Source organism: Cupressus sempervirens, chromosome 10 (assembly GCF_028749045.1).
Source record: "Cupressus sempervirens isolate cs-2001-9-10 chromosome 10, ASM2874904v1, whole genome shotgun sequence".
Classification (NCBI taxonomy): Eukaryota; Viridiplantae; Streptophyta; class Pinopsida; order Cupressales; family Cupressaceae; genus Cupressus; species Cupressus sempervirens.
In genome coordinates, this window is record NC_143127.1 from 987,839,224 (window position 1) to 987,858,914 (window position 19,691).

At 35.3% G+C, this 19,691-nt stretch overlaps 1 protein-coding gene across 1 annotated transcript; it reads left to right on the forward strand.

Annotated features, from left to right (window-relative positions):
- Positions 1–15,622: 15,622 nt before the first annotated feature.
- LOC149537281 (glutamate receptor 3.5-like) lies at positions 15,623–17,072 on the forward strand. Its single transcript, XM_089806433.1, has 2 exons — positions 15,623–15,905; positions 16,144–17,072. Exons 1-2 carry the CDS (start codon positions 15,623–15,625, stop codon positions 17,070–17,072), a joined length of 1,212 nt encoding a protein of 403 aa, XP_089662559.1.
- Positions 17,073–19,691: the final 2,619 nt, after the last annotated feature.

A 19,691-nucleotide genomic window follows, 5' to 3' on the forward strand; every position in this document is an offset into this window, starting at 1 on the left:
TCCTCTGTTTGAGTCTTTTCATCAAATAGGAAATTCTATGCTAAAGAACTGCTATGAGAAGAATAACCATGATGAAGAAACTAATGAGTTAGTAGGGGATCTCATGGAGGAATCCAATGTAGAAAAATCTTATGTTGTATTTACTCCAAGATTGTGCTCAAAATCTTTGAATGGTAAATTTCTCTATGAAGGTAATGTTTACTTAAATCCTTTATTCATAGAGAAAGGAATTTCTACTGATGATTATCAAATAGGTGTTCAAGGACAAGGTCCAATGACTATGACTCCACAGATTGCTTTGCATCATAGATCGTATGAAGGCAATCCAATACAAGGTTTGATATCTTCAAGTCTTAATCACCAGAAGGATCTTCAAAAGGAAAATTTTGGTATTAATGGAAAGGAAATTGAAGTTATGACTGACCATGTTGAAAATGATATTAGTGTAACTTCACAGTACCTAAAAATTCAAGATGATATTTTGGAAGATAAGGAAGAAGAAATAGATCATGAGAAAATTCAATATAACATAGATGTGCATCTAAGTTGGAATAATATTATAGAAGATTCAAATAGGATCATTGTAATGGAAAAAGAAGAGGGTTCACCAAGCATAAGAAAAGATCAGAAATACATTCAGAAACTTGAGAATCTTATACTTCAACTCTTTGAAAGTGAAGTTATCTATGACATGCAACAAGAACCAGAGTCAATTTTGAAGTCAAAGATTTTTGATGAAGCCTAGTTATTTGGATATGTTCTGTCATCCAGAGATGTGGGGTGTGCTATGAACTTCAGAGTTAGTATTTAAGTAGCACACTTAAATTCAAACCCATGAAAGCTTAAGAATTTCCACATGCTGGTGCGCCATGGTATTTATTTTCCCCACCCTGTGAATGGATTTGCATGATTATACCCTGAGTCACTAGAGGTAGGAAAAACTGCCTTGTACATAGTCTAGTTAGGAGTTTGTGGTGCTTTCGTTTTACTTTCTATTGTCCCATTTTTGGTGTTCCTTCACTCTTTGTAAATTGGTCCCTCAGATGACTCTATTTTACAACCCAATTCATAAGGCACTATTTTATTCATTTTGGATTCGAGCTTCATCCTTGTCAGTCCTTGTCCCCAGATAGAGCTAGTTGTTACATGGTAATAAAGTGTTTCAATTTTTAAACCTATTAATCCTTAGTTATATGTGAAATACGTCCCATTTCAATCATTGGAATGGTCATTTTATCTCTAAGTTTTTGTGAGTTTCTGAATCTTCATGTCTTCAGCTCATTTCCAACTCTGCCCAGCACTTGAAATTTTCAAAATCTAACTTCTGAGCCACAAGTTATTGCAGGTTAATGGAGAGACCCAAATTACATGTTTTCAAGTTTATCATTAACCATTAACCTCTCAAATAGGTTAATGCTAACATTCAAATTGTGCATTTTGGAGTAGGTTAATTAACCTCTCCAAAAATGCATATTTCTTAACCTCTCAAATAGGTTAATGATAACTTTCAAATTGTGCATTCTGGAGTAGGTTAATTAACCTCTGCAAAAATGCATATTTCTTAACGTCTATGAAGTAATTATTAACCTATTTAAAATTTCTCTATGAGAAATAAGACATGTCAATGGGAGCAATTGGCAATAAATGTTTTCAATTATCTTTTGTCCCCTTCTTGATGGTTTAATATTCAACCATTTTTAAGCTAAGGTTGATAGTTTTGAGGATGGCAACAATGCAATGTGAGCTATTTTTGCTAGTAAAATGCTCTCAGTCAGCAGCATAGGAGGATAAAGCTGCATTGACTTATGTAGAGTAGCATGCAGATATTTCTTATCTTTTAACTCTTCGAAGCTGAAACTAACCTCTTCTTCATCAGCACTTGTCAGTTGTGATGATCTCTTACCCAATACATGTAAGATTTTAGTGTGAATGGAATCCTCCATGGTCGAATGAGAAGAGAGAAGCTAGAAAAACCATGAGAGAGCAGCAAAAGTAGTATGTTCACTTGCTTAAGCAAAAACTCACCACCTTTTCCTTTTATATATATATATATATATATATATATATATATATATATATATATATATATATATATATATATATATATATATATATATATATATATATATATATATATATATATATATATATATATATATATATATATATATATATATAGATCATGCTGCTAAACATTTTAAGATATTCTAAATGAACATCTTCATGAATTAATCCATTTGAATTATCTGAAAGAAGTGCGATGAACATGAAAATAAGATCATCTCTTTGAGGACCTTCTACGGAGAATTGTTCCCTTCTACAACTTATCTCCTCAAAAGAAAACTTGTGCACTACTTCAAGGAAACCGTAGAGAATTTTTTAAATTTTGTAGAAGGTATTTTGTTAGATGTTGTCATTGCAAGTGCTTTTATGTATATGTACACAAAATGTGGAAGTGTAGATATGGCACATCAACTATTCAACAAAATGTCTCAACGAGATGTGATCTCATGGAATACAATGATTGCAAGATATGCACAGAGCGGTGATCTTAATTAGGCTTTAAAGATCTTCAAAGAAATGCCTTGATTGGATGTGGTATCTTGGACTGCCATGATATCAAGTTTTGTTTGGTATGGATTTGGTAAAGAAGCCTCAGATTTCAAATGAAGCAAAATGGGATCTAGCCCAATCAATTCAGCTATTCTAGCACGATACCCATTTGCACTAAGATGGTAGCTCTAGGACATGGTAAGGAGGTTCATGGTGACATAATTTAGGTTGGTTTTGAGTCAAATGTCTTTGTAGCATGTGCATTTTTATATATGTATACTAAATGTAGAAATTTAAAAAAAAGATGCTCGAATAGTATTTGACAAAATGCATCACCGAAGTATCATCTCCTGGACTTCAATGATCATTACTTATAGTTAAGGCAAAGAAATCAACTTTGAAAGGTTCCCCACAAATGCAAAAATAAAAATGTAGAGATAACGAAAACATTCCAGTCTAGCTCTTTGGGGACTGAAGCGGAGCTAAAGAATAAGGGAAATATGGTGTTCACATCAAGGTTAGATCCCCCTGGTTTTGATATTGATGATTTTCCCAGGGCATCTATAGAGCTTCTTGGAAGAGAAAAATTTGGGAGCACATACAAGGTAGTGCTTGGAACGTGTGAATCTTTGGTTGTGAAGAGGCTTCAAGATATGAATGTTTTGATATTGATGCTAATGGAATCTTGAATGTTAGTGTTGAAGACAAGATTGCAGGGATTAAGAATACCATCACCATTAACAATGATAAGGGTAGGCTGAGCAAAGCTGAGATTGAGAGAATGGTGGAGAAAGCAGAGAAATACAAGGAAGGAAATGAGCATGTGCAAAAGAGATTAGATGCTAGTTACATTTTGGAGAACTATGTCTACAACATGAGGAATACTATCAAGGATGAGAAGTTCAGTAAGAAGATTTTTTATAGTGATAGGGACAAAATACAAAAAAATACAAAGAGTACAATTGAATGGCTAGATGCCAATCAGCTGGTAGATGCTTGTGAGTATGAACAGAAGTTGCATGAACTGGAAAATGGAAAATGTTTGTAGTCATGTTATCACCCATGCTTACAAATCAGCTGAATAAAAGGGATCACGAGTTAGAAGAAATTTAGGATAGATACTTCATAGCCAAACTCAAGATGGAAATGTGTTAATTCTGAACTATGAATCAATGATGATCATCCTAAATACTTACAGGGCTTTTCGGGATAGATCAATTGTGTCTGGGTAGATAGAGTTAGTAGCTAGAAGAATTAGTGATTGTATATGTAAACATCTTTAGGAACTCTAGCTAAAGTTTTATTTTTGCAAGTTTCCTTGTATAGGTTAATTTTATTGAGGTTAATTAACCTCTCCAAAATTACATATTTTTGAGTTGGTTATTAACCACGAAGAGGTAGTTATTAACCTCTATGTCTATATAAGGACACCTATTGGCTTTGTAAAGGGACTTTTTGGGCTTTGGAAAGAGGGAGCACTATGCTAGAATTTTGATTAGAAGTTGATATTTGGAAAGTATGTACAAATTTCATCTTTGTAATCAGAAATTCCTCTTAGGTTCTTGGTGCAAGAAAATAAAGGAATGTGCAGTTTGAGTTCTCTTCTTCTAAATCTAAATTGTTAGAAATGTTGATTCTCTTTGTAGTGAGCATTCTTATAGTATGGTGTAGATGTTTATGAATCTGTGGATCAACATTGTGCTAGTAATAGTTTTCAAGCGTAGATCTTGATCATTGTTATTAGTGATTTTAAGTTAGTAGTTCAGGAAAGCTTTGAAGTCATGTGGTGCATTCATCATCATGAGCTTTCTCATCTTTAAAAGTTTTATTCCATCTTTTATTTGAAAAACTTCAAAATTATATCATACGAGGGAGCTGCCCCTCTAAATGTAGAGGAAGGTTGCATGCCAAGGGCCTCTCCAACTATTGTGAATGGTTTACCACACACTCCATTGGGCATATTCTACTATGACAAATATGTTTACCAATAGTACTGAATTTAGTCCTCTATCTAGTGTGTAGGGCTTCCAATCTCAAAATAAATGCTTGATCCCTCATTTATATTTTTTGGCTTGCAGGGTTTGTTTGAGGTGAATTTTTGGTTGATTGATGTGTTAACTACTATTTCATGGCTATATAAAATATAATTATAGACATCCAATCTTTTTTATTGTCTTTTATTTTTCACATCTTACAGTTATTTGTATATTTTTTAAGGAATATACATTATTTTAAGAAAAATATAGTGGACTTTCAAATCCAGTGTCGTTCTATTATTTGTTTATTAATTTAAAGATATTGTTAACAATTTTATCATAGGAAGGAGCAAACTAAGCATGTAATATCTTGTATCACATAGTACTCATTCCCTCTTCAAGAGTCTTTAGTGTTTGGCTAATAAAGATATCAACAAAATCTTTTCCATCAAAGTTATGTATGCTTTCTCTTTTACACTCTATATGTTGTAGGAGAAAATCATCGGGACTAAGAGTAAGACTGATGAGGACTATACAAAACTATTTCAATTCCTTAAAGAAGAATGGACCACCACACCACTCTCTAAGTAGCTAGTTGGAAGTTTAGATGTTGAGTTGTATGGTTTTAATTAGTTTTTTGGTTAATAGCCAAGATGGTTTTAGACTTCTTTTAATTACCCTCTATGTGTGGAGTACATACTATATTTATTTTATACTGAAAGACTAGATTTTATACATGATTTAACTATAAACATAATGCTTTTTTTATTATAGAGGCATAATTTGGGTTGTTGTTTGTGTTAAAAGTGTGCTAGTGCCATTAATACACTAGTAATATGTCCACAAGCTAGAAACCTTTTACTATTTTTAATGTTCAAAACCATTTTCTAATTTGTTGGAATTAATTGAAATGGTACAAGCAACCCTTCTACAATATAACATTTTTGTGAATATTTTTTTTAGGGTTACAACCTATTAACTTATCTCTTACACCTTCTTTGAATGCAATTAGTCATTTATTAAAAGAAGAATAGGAATAGTGCTTTTGGTGCTAAACTTGTTTGGAAAATGTATGTTGAATCCTCTACTAGATGGTGTCACCTTTTACAAGAGAAATTTATAGATAAATTGGAACCTTCCAGAGTTCTTACTGTCCTAGACCCACCAAAGAGCATTGTCGTTTAGGATTTCATGATGGATTCTCAGGAAGTTATTAAAATTCATTCATATCATGGGGAGTAAAAAATGGGAGTAGTGTCAATTTTTGGGTTGATTCATTGAATGTGTTCTCCCCCTTGCCACTATTGATTCTTTAAAGGATTTCTCATCTTTTTCTAATTATGTCTAAGCTATACATAGATTCATGGGGCTAGTTATTTGGCAAGGCCCCTCAACTCTTCCTATATCCCACAACTAGGTTGCTTCTTTCAAACAAGTATTAGCTGAAAGAAATGTTTTAATGTGTAATCAATTAGATTGCCTCTTTTGGGTTTCTGCTAAAGATGGTTAATGCTCTATTAAACAAGGATACTTAACTTTCCAACAAAACCAATTTAATTAGACCACATAGCATGCTTTTGAATTCTGCTAGAATAGCTCAATTCTGCCAAAAGAAAAATGCTTTGCATGGCTTGCATTAAGGAACACAATTTTAACTAATGATCAACTTCATTTATTGAACATTTATGATCCCTTTAACTGTGTTCTCTATCTGCAATTTATAGAAAAAATAGATCACCTCCTCTTAAACTTACCTCTTACACCTTATTTTAATGCAATTACTAGTTTATTACTAATAAGAATAGGGCTTTTGGTGCTAAACTTGTTTGGAAAATGTATGTCAAATCCTTTGCCAAATGGTGTCACCTTTTACAAGAGAAATATTTAGATAACTTGGAACCTTCCAGGGTTCTTATTGTCCTAGACCCGCCAACAAGCTCTATCATTTTGGATTTCATGATGGCTTCTCGTGAAGTTATTAGTTCATTCATATCATGGGAAGTGAACAATGGGGATAGTGTCAATTTTTGGTTTCATTCATGGAATGGTTCCCCCCACTTCCCACTATTGATTCTTTAAAGGATTTCTCAAACATAGTGATTCGAGCTTGGGGGATATCATTTTCTAATTATGTCTCTTCTATACATAGATTCATAGGGCTAGTCATTTGGCAAGATCCCTCCATTCTTCCTATATCCCACAATCACTCTGCTTCTTTCAAACAAATATTAGCTGAAAGGAATGTTTTTATGTCTAATCAACTAGATTGCCTCTTTTGGGGTTCAGCTAAAGATGGTAAATACTATGTTAAAAAATGATACTTAGCTCTCCAACACTACCAATTTAATCAGACCACATATCATGCTTTTAAATTCTACTAGAATAGGTTAGTTCTACCAAAACAAGGATGCTTTGCATGGCTTGCATTAAGGAACCAAATTTTAACTAGTGACCGGCTACATGTATTGAACATTTTTATCCCTTTAACTGTGTGGTCTGTCTGCAAGTTATAGAAACAAAATATCACCTCCTCTTAAACTACCCTTTTGCCCAAGATTGTTGGCATTTTATTCTTAATAAGCTTAATTTTAATATGTCATTACCTAACTCTATGTGGGATTTGTTCTAGGCATGGCCAATACTATATTTTGAATCAATGTTTTCATGTCTTTGGAAGTGCATCTCTACATCTATAATATGGGCAATTTGGTGGGAAATAAACAAGAGAATTTTTAGATAGACATCATCTCCAATCCCTTAATTTTTGGAAGGATTAGAGAGATCAATTGTTGAGGTTGTTAATGTTTTAGTAAGTAAATATAAGGGTAAACATGTTTCTTCTCCTTGGGATGGCTATGTTATTCATCAGTGGAAGGGTTTACTTTTTCCTTATCTTCCTGCTCCATTGTGTCCATCAAAGATTCCTCTTATCCAAACACAAACCAAGTGGATTCCTCCAAATGAGGGTAATTTTAAACTCAATTTTGATGGGGCCTCTAGAGGAAATCCATGAAACTCTGGCTATGACATAGTCATTAGAGACTTTAAAAGTCATGTGATTGTAGCAAAATCATCTCCTCTCCCTCCGTGTACTAATATAAACATTGAGGCCTTGGCATTGTTTTTTGGTTTGGAACTTGCAAAATCACTATCTATATCTATGTTACATGTTGAAGAGGTTTCAACCATTATTATTAATGTGTGTATTAAACATAATGCATATAATTGATCCATACAATATATATTGCATCATGTATGGTCTCTTCTTGATTCAATCTCTGAATGTTACATCATGCATACTTATAGACAAGGTAATCTTTTAGCTGATTGTTTGGCTAATTTGGGTACTGCTAGGGATTATATTAACTCTTTAAGTTTTCCCCTCTTAACCTCATTGCTTTCCCCAACTTGGTTAATATTGTATAACAAAAGAATATGTTTAGAATAGCGTGGAGCCCTTCTCATATATTATTTGATATTAAATCATGGCTTCTCTGCAATTTCACATGTTTTTACTTTTATGGATCTCACTTATGTAGTTCAGGGTCTTGGGTTGCACTTGCATCATATGACTTTCTAATACACAGTCTCAATTGGAGTTTTGGATGAAGATCAATGATGAAAATTTTATGACAGTTCTTGACTTGGCTTTTGGTTTTGTCTCCAACACCAAACAATAAATTGTATTCATATGAGTTTTGGGCTCTTTGTAATCACAATATTCTCTATTTGGGAATCACAAGGATAAGTTTCATTAGTGTTGATAAATATTCTCTCCTGATGCAATCTTTCTTCTTCCACATCCTTTTGGTATTGGGTAATTCACGAAATTTTTCTTTTCTAGTTTTTTTCTCCGTGAGCTATTTTTGAACCAGTTATTATTGTTAATATAAATATAATGTTTCACAAAATATAAAAAAAAAGCAAGAAATATAAAGTTTGTGATAATAATGGCTCAATGTTATATCTAACAAAAATATGTTCTCCTTACGGAACATACGGTCGTCATATTAATCTGGAATGGAAAACCTCAATTTGCAATAAGCATTCCAAGATGGAAGGTTGAATTGAACAATAGATTGCATCGTAGGTACAGAATGGCCACGTTAAATCATGAAATATAGGATTGAGTTTTTGGAAGCGTCATGCTCATCTTTAATCACCATAATTAAGGGGAAACTTCAACAGATACGTAAACCATGCGATTGACGAATTTGAGTAGATTAAAATTAATAGTTCCCTCCATATTACATATAATATTTTGAGTATTTTCATGTAAATTTCATATACAACTATTCATGCCATTCCTATAGATGGGTAATTTTCATGTTGAAAGCAGCATGGTCATCTTTAATAGTTTGAATGATGTGGAAAAACAGGCTGGAGTGATACAAATGAATATAGAACAAAAAACACATGAAAGAAAAAGAAGACTAATTCAATTTCCATTGAAAATTTCTGTCAAGTAACTCTTGAATTCACAAAATCCCTCAAGTTGTGGAAAACAATATGAGCGGTGACTATTGAGTACTGTGAGAAATATATTAAATTAAATTTAACACTGACAACTCTAAACCTAAAATTTTTCTCAGCACTTAAAAACTGCTCGGCACATGAAGGTGTCGAGTGCCAATTTTGCTTGACACTTGAAGGTGTTGAGTCATAGATTGCTCAGCACTTGATGATGCTGAGTGACAGGCAATAGGTATCGAGTTGGCTTGACACAAGAAGAGCTCGGCACACAAACAAAAAAGCTTGACACCAATGGATGCCGAGTGAGCTCGGCTCACAAAGGAAATGCTCGACACTTAGAAAAAAGTGAAGAGGATGCCAAGTGTTCTATTCCAAACCTAAAAATTATAACTTAGAGGAATTCAACATGAATGCTTTCACCATTAAAACCAGAAAGCCAAAGCTTTAAGCTTTCAACCAAATTTCTTAAATACAATGAATAGAAGAGGAAGAACAATAGATTCAAGTATGTCTACTTGCTTTTCTATTCAACTAAGATTTAAAATATTACAAAATTTGGGAGCATTCGACTTCAACCAGAAAAACCCTAAAATAACCCTAAACTGGTAAAACTTCAGACAACTTTAAAACTTTAAAAATTTTAAGCCTACAACTCTAATGGCTACATACAAAGGTGTCTGGAGAAATCAATGCTTCAACTGGACAAAACCAAACAACAATAAACTCACGGAGTGAACATGAGAAGTACGTGCAATTACAGGCACAAACTTGTTTCCTTCTTCCTTCTCTGCTCTGCTTTGCAACTACTAATCTACTTGATTGGCTTGAACTCTGAATGAATGAATGAAACATTCCTTTTATCATATTCCATTTTCCCCCTCTTTTCAGAATTTGAAAACCTCACCTACTCGTATTAATTTTTTTGTCTGTTCTAGATGTTAGGGGGGTAGGTGAGCATTTGGATCTAGGGGAAAATGTCAACTGCTGCATTAAATATTCCAACACTCCCCCTTTATCCTGAGCCAAAAAAACAAGGATCAGTGTTGATCCAAATCAATTAAACCAAGACATTCTCTTAGGTGTACAAAATTTCCAATGCCTAATAGTTTGGTGAAAATATCTGCTAGTTGCTGCTCTGACTTGCATAATTCCATCTTGATATCCCCATTCTCTACCAACTCTCTGATGAAATGATATTTGATTTCTATGTGTTTCCTTCCCCCATGGAGGACTAGATTCTTGGACAATGCAATTGATGAGATGTTGTCACAATAAATTGTGCTTCCATCCTCTTGCCTTTCATTCTAATTTCTCAAGATCCTCCTTAGCCAAATTGCTTGACATGTTGCTGCATTTGCTGCAATGTATTCAGTTTTTGTTGTAGATTGAGCAACAATAGGTTGCTTCTTGGATGCCCATGAAATTGCACCCGATCCCATATGAAACATGTATTTGAAAGTGCTCTTCCTATCATCTAAACTTCCAGCCCAATCACTATCAGTGTAACCAACCAACTTGAAATCATCATTTGCAGTATATAAAATTCCAAATCGCTTGGTACCTTTCACATACCTTAGGTTCCTCTTTCTTTCTTGCCAATGGGAATCCTTTGGTGTTTCCATGAATCTAAAAATTAGACTTACTGCATGCATTAGGTCTGGCCTAGTTGCAGTCAAATACATTAGACTTCCAACCATACTCTTGTATAATGTTGGATCCACTCTCTTGCTAGAGTCTTCCTTGCTCAACTTTTGACCTACTACTATTGGTGTGGGGGATGCCTTACTATTTTGCATTTTAAATCTCTCCAAGATCTACCCTACATAATTTTCTTGAGAGATGAAGATGCCATCATGCATTTGTTTTACTTCTATGCCTAGAAAGTATTTCAAGAGACCTAGGTCTATCATTTCAAATTCACTTTTCATGGCCTCTTTAAACTCACCAATTAGAGCCTTGTCATTACTAGTAAAAATCAAGTCATCTACATACAAGACAACAATCAATACATTACCATCTTCTGCCTTGATGTAAAGAGTGGGCTCACCATTGCTTTTGCTAAAGCCATTGCTCATCAAATATGAGTCAATTCTATTGTACCATGCCCTTGGAGCTTTCTTGAGCCCATAAAGAGCTCTCTTCAATCTATATACTTTGTTCTCTTCACCTGCAAATTCATAACCAGGTGGTTGCTCCACATATACTTCTTCCTTCAATACACCATTCAAGAAGACGGACTTCACATCCATTTGAAATACCTTCCACTTGTGCTGAGCTACAATTGCTATGACAACACGCACAGTTTCCATTCTTGCAACAGGGGCATATGTATCATCATAGTCTCTTCCATACTACTGTTTGTAGCCCTTGACTACTAGCCTTGCCTTATGCATATCAATCTTTCCTTCAACATTGCATTTGGTCTTGTAGACCCATTTCATTTCAATCACATGCTTCTTGGGAGGCAAATCGGTTAGCTCCCATGTCTCATTCCTTTCTATAACATCTATCTCCTAATCCATGGCTTTACACCATTTCCTCTCTTTGATTGCTTCTTCAAAATATATTGGATCACTATGAGAAAATAATGCAAAATTAACACTCTCATCATAATCTTCATACCTTTCATCTTGGTATATCTCCCTAAGACTCTTGGTCTTTCTTGGTAACAGGGAGGAGAGTGTAGGATTAGAATCTTCACTACTGCTGCATTGCTGACTAGCCCGGTCTTCACTGGTACTCGACACTGACACTTGGTCATGCCTAGAGGAGCTCGACAATGACTGAACCTGCTTGCCTTTTCTTCTATTTTCTCCTTCTTATTGTTCATCAGTGTCTTCTTCACTCATAATTGGAACTTTAATTGAAGTGCTTGGTGACTCATCAGTTGGACCATACCAAGACTGATTTTCAAGAAATTCCACATCTCTTGAAAGCAACATCTTATTGTTCAATGGGTCATACAATCTGTATGCCTTTGATTCTGAGCTGTACCCTATGAAGATACACTTCACACCTTTGTCATCCAATTTCTTCCTTTTCTCTTTAGGCACATGAGCATATGCAACACATCCAAACAACCTTAGGTGTTCAGCTGTCCATCTTCCTCGTGACCATGGTTCTATTGGAATTCTATCACGAACTGCCTTTGTAGGACACCTATTAGTTAGTTAAACTGTTGTTGCCACAACCTCTCTCCAAAATTCAGTTGGGAGACCTTTCTCTTTCATCATGCTCCTTACCATTTCAATAATGGTCTTGTTCTTTCTTTTAGCCACTCCATTTTGCTGTGGTGTGTAGCTAGCTATGAGCTCTTTCTTTATGCCATGTTTCCTGCAAAAATTTACAAAAGAATTGGAGGTATACTCCCCTCCTCTATCTAATCTAAGGGCCTTGATGTAGTGTCCACATTCTCTTTTAGCCTGGACTTTAAATTCTACAAATTTATCAAATGCTTTAGATTTATTCTTTAAGAAATACACCCATGTCCTACGACTGAGATCATCAATGAATGTCATGAAATAAGTACTCCCCCCAATGGAAGTAACTTGCATAGGATCGACTAGTTCAATATGCACTAATTCTAATGGATATTCAACCCTCCTATAATTTTTAGAATAAAAGGGAAGCCTATGTTGCTTACCCAAAATACAAGCCTCACACTTGTCACATGAATTTCCTATGCGTGGCAAACCTTCTACCATTCTTTTATTTGACAATAAATTTAAACCAGCATAGCCAAGATGACCATACCTGAGGTGCCATAACTGTGAGGGGTCTTCAATCACACTCCTTAGAGCTAATTGTGTGTGAGGTGCAGAACAAACTTGAGATGAGAAACATGTCTCTATCTTCAAGGGAAACATTCTATTCTTTGTCATTTGAATTACTGCAAGTAGGTTCTTGCTCCTATCCTTTTTATAAATGACACATGTGTCATTCTCCATCAGCACATTGTATTCATTTTGAATGAGCTGACCAATGCTCATCAAATTGTGCTTCATATTAGGGGTGAAATACACATTTTGTATTTCTTTCTTCTCATCTTTCTTGGTGCAGACCATAATAGATCCTTTGCCGACAACTAGCAGGGTTCCATTGTTACCCATCTTAATTTCTGATTTAAAACTCTTGTCAATGTATGAAAACAAAGTTTCATTACCACTCATGTGGTTGCTACATCCACTATCAAGGTACCGAACCTCAGGGCTTCCTTCTTCACCAACACTACACATGATGAAGGCAGTGGCATTATTTCTACTTCCCATATTCACATCAGCCACATTTTCTTGTCTTGACTGATCATTTTGCTTCTTCCAACATTCATTTGTATTTTGCCCATATTTATTATAGTAGTAGCATTCTACATTGCTCTTATTTGAGTTGTAGTTTTTATTACCTCCTCTTGAGGTATTTTGAGAGCTACTTGTTGCATCTACTCTTCCTGAGCTTTCTGTTGCAGCATTCCTTTGTCCTCCATTACCTCGGCCTCTACCTCTGGAGTTCTGCCTGAGCCATTTCTTCCTCTCCCCCTTCCTCTTGGATTTGTCTGAGCTTTGAATGCTTTCTCTTGGGAAGATGAAGAAGTAGATCTGTTGATCCTATTCTCATGCGTTTGAAGTGTACCCATCAACTCATCCATTGTCAAAATAGTGAGGTCTTTTGCCTCTTCTATGGTCATGACCAAATTGTCATATTTATGAGGTAAACTCCTCAATATTTTTTTCACTATCCTCTGCTCTTGATAGTCTTCTCCATTTGACTTCAATTGGTTAATCACATTGGAGGTCCTTGAACTAAAGTCTGTAACTGATTCATTTTTCTTCATCTAAATGTTCTCAAACTCCCTCCTTATATTCTGTAGCTTTACAGTGCAGACTTTATTAGTCTCCTTGAAGTTCATTTCAAGGATATCCCATGCTTCCTTTGCATAATTTGTTGCTGCAATCTTTGGAAATACTGTCTCTGTCATTGCTGCTTCAATCAAACTTAATGCCTTAGCATCCTTCCTCCTTGAATCTTTCAAATAGTGTTCTATGCATTTGTGAGGGCAGCATACTGAGTTGGATTCGTCACATCATTGAATCCATTGACCAAAAACTCCCACAAATCATTTGCAACCATTATGATCTTCATCTTCTTTGCCCACGTATCATAATTTTTCCCATTAAAAGATGTTGGCTGCTACCATATATTTCCTACATCTCTTGCCATGTCAAATATCCCAAGAAAACAAATGCCCTAACTCACTGTGGATGTGGGGCCTCAAAGCTCTGATACCATGTGAGAAATATATTAAATTAAATTTAACACTCATAACTCTAAACCTAAAATTTTGCTCGGCACTTAAAAATTGCTTGGCACATGAAGGTACCGAGTGCCAGTTTTGCTCAACACTTGAAGGTGTTGAGTCACAGATTGCTCGGCACTTGATGGTGCCGAGTCACAGATTGCTCGGCACTTGATGGTACCGAGTGACAGGCAACAGGTGCCGAGTTGGCTCGGCACAAGAAGAGCTCAACACACAAAAAAAGTTTGGCACCAATGGATGCCGAGTGAGCTCGGCTCAAAAAGGAAATGCTCGGCACTTACAACAAAGTGAAGAGGATGCTAAGTGTTCTGTTCCAAACCTAAAAATTATAACTTAGAGGAATTCAACGTGAATGCTTTCACCATTAAAACTAGAAAGCCAAAGCTTTAACCTTTCAACCAAGTTTTTCAAATACAATGAATAGAAGAGGAAGAATAATAGATTCAAGTACGCCTGCTTGCTTTTCTATTCAACTAAGATTTAAACTATTACAAAATCTGGGAGCATTCGGCTTCAACCAAAAAAACTCTAAAATAACCCTAAACTGGTAAATCTTCAAACAACTTTAAAACTTTAAAAACTTTAAGCCTACAACTCTAATGGCTGCATACAAAGGTGCCTAGAGCAATCACTAGTTCAACAGGACAAAACCAAACAACAATAAACTCACAGAGTGAATAGGGGAAGTACGTGCAACTGCAGGCACAAACTTGTTTCATTCTTCCTTCTCTGCTCTGCTCTGCAACCACTAATCTGCTTGATCTACTTGAACTCTCAATGAATGAATAAAACATTCCTTTTGTCACATTCCATTTTCCCCCTCTTTTTAGAATTTGAAAACCTCACCTACTCGTATTAATTTTTCTGTCTATTCTAGATGTCAAGGGGGTAGGTGAGTGTTTAGCTCTAGGGGCAAATGTCAATTTCTGCATTAAATATTCCAACAAGTACTACCTTCATGAGGAAGATATAGATATATATATATATATATAAAGAGAGAGAGATTGTTTCAATGTTCCTATATATATATATATATATATATATATATATATATGCCAATCTCTATATGCTGTCATCAAAATGGCACGCCAATTTACTATTTTCAATAATTAAATTAAAAATCATTTTAAAACTATATCTTAATTTTAAATTTAATAAAAAATTTCTATTCTGATGTTGGTATAGACATCACCTATATACATACACAGAGAGATTAGGATTTACAAAGTACAAAGTTTGATGGTCTACGAATTTTGTTGAAGCTATGAGAAGACAGTGAAATTGAAGGTTTCAACTCATCTTTAACAAAATGACAAGGGAGGGTAGTGCACTCATGGATTTCCACCAGCAAATTTTGGCAATAATATTTGTTATTATTTTGTTTTCAAATATATGCTACTCAACACAATATGGTAACAACGTTCATGTAGGAGCTATCATAGACTTTGATTCTTTTGTGGGGAGAGTGGCCAAAACCGCCATTGATTTAGCCATGGAGGACATCAATAATGATCCACAACTTCTCAATGGCACAATATTCGACTTGAATATCCAAGACAGCCAGGGGGATTCACTCCGTGGTGCATTTGCCGGTATTTCACTTTTCTTTTTCCCTTTTTCCTACAATTTGTCAAGCTTTTTGTAATGGTTTGTAATTATGGATGGCTAAGTTTAGATTTTTGCTATTAATTCTAATCATGCAGCCGTTGACCTACTCAAAAGTGAAGATGAAGCAATTTCCTTATCCCCGTATTTTCCCCAATTTATTAGTTTTACTGAATCCTATGTATGGATGGCTAACAAAATAAACTAATGATTCTACTCATGTAGCTGTTGACCTCCTCAAGAAGGAAGCAGTCACGATAATCAGGCCACAAAAGTCTCAGGTTGCAAGATTTGTATCAGATATAGGAGATACAGTGAATGTACTGATTGTGTCATTTTTTGCTATGAGTCCCCTGCTTTCCAACTCTAGATTTCCATACTTTGTTCGAATGGCATGGAGCGATGCGTTGCAGATGAAGGCCATTGCGGGTCTTGTCAGGTACGATGGCTGGAGAAAAATTGTGGTTTTTTATCCTGACGATGATTTTAGTTTCGACATTGTGAATTTGCTGAACGATGCGCTGAGGGATGTGGGATTTGAAATAGAATATAGATCCTCAATTTCCCCAAGCGTGACCAGGGAGGCCATAAGGGGAGAGCTCTTCAAATTGAATAATATGCAGTCCAGAGTGTTCATTGCTCACATGGAAGCCAGTCTTGGGATGAAGCTCTTTGCAGAGGCACATGACGTAGAAATGACGGGTCCCGGTTATGTCTGGATAACAACAGATGGCTTTACTAGTCTTTTGGATACTTTGCTAAATGCTTCCACTATGGCATCCATGGAAGGCATTGTTGGAGTGAAGACTTATGTTCCCAATTTAGAAAAACTGATGAATTTCATTAAACGGTGGAAAAAAAAATTTAGAGCTAAAAACCTGGATGAGGATTACGCCCAGACAGAGCTCAACCAATATGGACTATTGGCTTATGACAACTTACAAATGGTAGCTTGGGCCATTACTAAATTGGCTTCCAGTAATATAAGCTTTATCTTCTCAGAGCCTTCTAGCCCTCCTTTAACACTGGGAAATGCAATGGACTTGACAAGAATCAGGTTGTTTCAGCAAGGCAAACGGTTGTCGCAATGCATATTGGAAACTAATTTTATAGGGCTAAGCGGGGCTGGAAGTCTTAGCAATGGAGAACTCTAAGGGTCTAGTTATGAAATTGTAAATGTGGTAGGAAAAAGTTACCATGTGCTTGGTTATTGGACATCGATGGACGAAACTCAACATCTGTCCAGTGTGTTTCCCCTACCTCCTTACAATAGCGTAGAAAGTCTTAAGATAGTGATTTGGCCAGGGGGAAACACAAAAATTCCATGAGGTTGGGTGACACCCACAATCGGCAAAAGGCTTCAAATTGCGGTGCCCATAAAGTATGGATTTGAGGAGTTCTTAATAGTCAAATATGATAAAATTTGTAATCAAAGCATTGTTAAGGGATTCTGTAAGGATATATTTGACGCAGCTCTCAGGCGGCTGGACTATGCCATTCAATATGATCTCATTCCTTATGAGTCTCATACCTATGAAGATCTTGTCTATCAATTCTACCTCAATGTCTCCGTCTCATTCTCACGCTACAGTTTTAGTTTCTAAGCATCATTTATGAGGAACTTTTAAATTTAATTTCGAATGTTATTGCTGATGAGGTTTTGTTTGGCAGAACATCGACGCAGTGGTGGGTGATACTACAATTTTAGCAAATTGAAGCAAGTTTTTGGATTGGACACTTCCGTTTATAGAAAATGGCATGGCAATGGTGGTACCCCTTACTAATGGCGAGAATGATCCATGGGCATTTCTACTCCCATTTACTCGTGGATTGTGGTGTGCAACCATTGCATCCGTCATCTTTACAGGAGCGGTGGTGTGTATTCTTGAGCATAGAATAAATGATGTTTTTGGAGGAGATCCCATCACCCAAGTGATCACCACTCTATGGTATAAAATGATATTCTCTACTATGTTTTCTTCTCAAATAACTAGCTATATATCTATCTAAATCTTCTTCATTTGTCCCTTGTTCCAGGTTTTCATTCTCAACACTCTTTTTCTCTCACAGTAAGTTATCAAATGATAGAATTGAGATGTTCTCAAAATTCAACGTACCCACAGACATATACATCTATAAATTTTTCTTTCTACCGTATGAAGTGTCTCTATAAGGAGATTTTTTTTTTGCAATGTTTACAGGGGAGGTGATATTGAGAAATGAGAGTCGAATCACCATTATAATCTAGCTTTTTGTAGTTCTGATATTGACAACGAGCTAAATAGCCAATCTTACTTCAATCCGCACAGCTCTACAAATGACACCAGTGATTACAAGTGTGGAGTCTGTGAGAAACAAGGGAGTTTAGTTAGGATATCAAAGAGGGTCTTTTGTAGGTGAATATCTGCAAGAGCACTTCAAAATATCAAAAAAGAAAAAATCATATTCAACACCATAAGAATATGAGGAAGCTCTGACAAGGGGTCCATATAATGGTGGTATTGCTTCTATATTTGAAGAAATCCCCTACCTTCAATCAAGTTGTGGATGTTGGAAACTCTAATGTGTGCATTCCTAGCTCTTACCACCTTCCTAAAATTTTTAATCAAACAATGCAAAATTTTCTAGTAGACAATAAATTCATGGCTCTCAAAAATAGGGTCTTGCTAGCAATGCTAGTGCCAAGGGTTTAGTAATGACCATTTATGGTCTAGTTATGTGCAAGGTGACACTAACAACTAAAAGATGTGACAAATGCCTTAAACATACTATGAAGCTTGTAGAATGGCACTTTTCACTAGAGAATGGAAAGTGTTTTGAGCCTTTTCTCTTTTTATTACTCCATCTTCTTCTTGTAACTTAGGAAAAAAATGTGTATTTTTAAGTATTTTTGTGACATTCCAAATGATCTATTCAAAAATTCAATTGCTAGACGATTGGTTATTTCATTTTAGTACTAATTGGTAGCCCATTCTTCTTAAATTTAATTTAATAATGCATTACCTTTCAAAAGTAGTTTGTTGTGCATATCCAACACTACAATTGCAACTTGAGTTTAGGCAATGCAATTAATATTTTGTCAACTTAAAGCTCAAAATCACTTTTTGTTTAATATTTGTAAGGATTGGACTCTATTGTTTCTATGGCTAGCCATTCGAAGACTATGATCATCTTGGCTAGAACTCCACCAGGTGCAACTATCATTGCCTTACCCAACAAAGTCAAGATGAAGAAATTTGTGAAGTAATGTTGTTTTCACTTGAATTGATAAAATTAAAAGGAATTTTTTTTCACTTGAATTGATAAATTTAAAAGAAATGTTGTGTTGGATACAATTGTTCAATTGTGTATTGTCTTTGATGTTACACAAATGTCATATTAGTTATTAGATAGAGTCTACCAAGCTCAATTGGTTAGAAAATAAAAAGACAGAGTCTACTGAGTTCAAAAGGTCAGCAAAGTGAATTACAGAGTCTACCGAGCATTTCTGAAAGTTACACTATGAAGATAGTTTCTACCGAGCTCACTTGGGCGCTGAAAGATTCTATGGCAGAAGTCAATTTCTACCAAGCTCACAAGGTCAGTGAAGGAAAGTTAGTGTTACAGAGTTCACTCATTCTCCAAAGGATTTTGTAGAGTTTGTAGTTTTTACCAAGCTTCACTTGGTTAACACTGGAAATCATTTCTAGAGTAGTGTTTACCGAGCAGGGTTGGTCAATGAAGGATTTCATTATTTTGGGAAATAATGTTTAATTGTTTCATGTAATAACTGT

Coding starts and splice junctions, on each gene's coding strand:
- LOC149537281 (XM_089806433.1), top strand. CDS start 15,623: ATGACAAGGGAGGGTAGTGCACTCATGGATTTCCACCAGCAAATTTTG. Junction 15,906..16,143: donor ACTCCGTGGTGCATTTGCCG/GTATTTCACTTT, acceptor CTACTCATGTAG/CTGTTGACCTCCTCAAGAAG.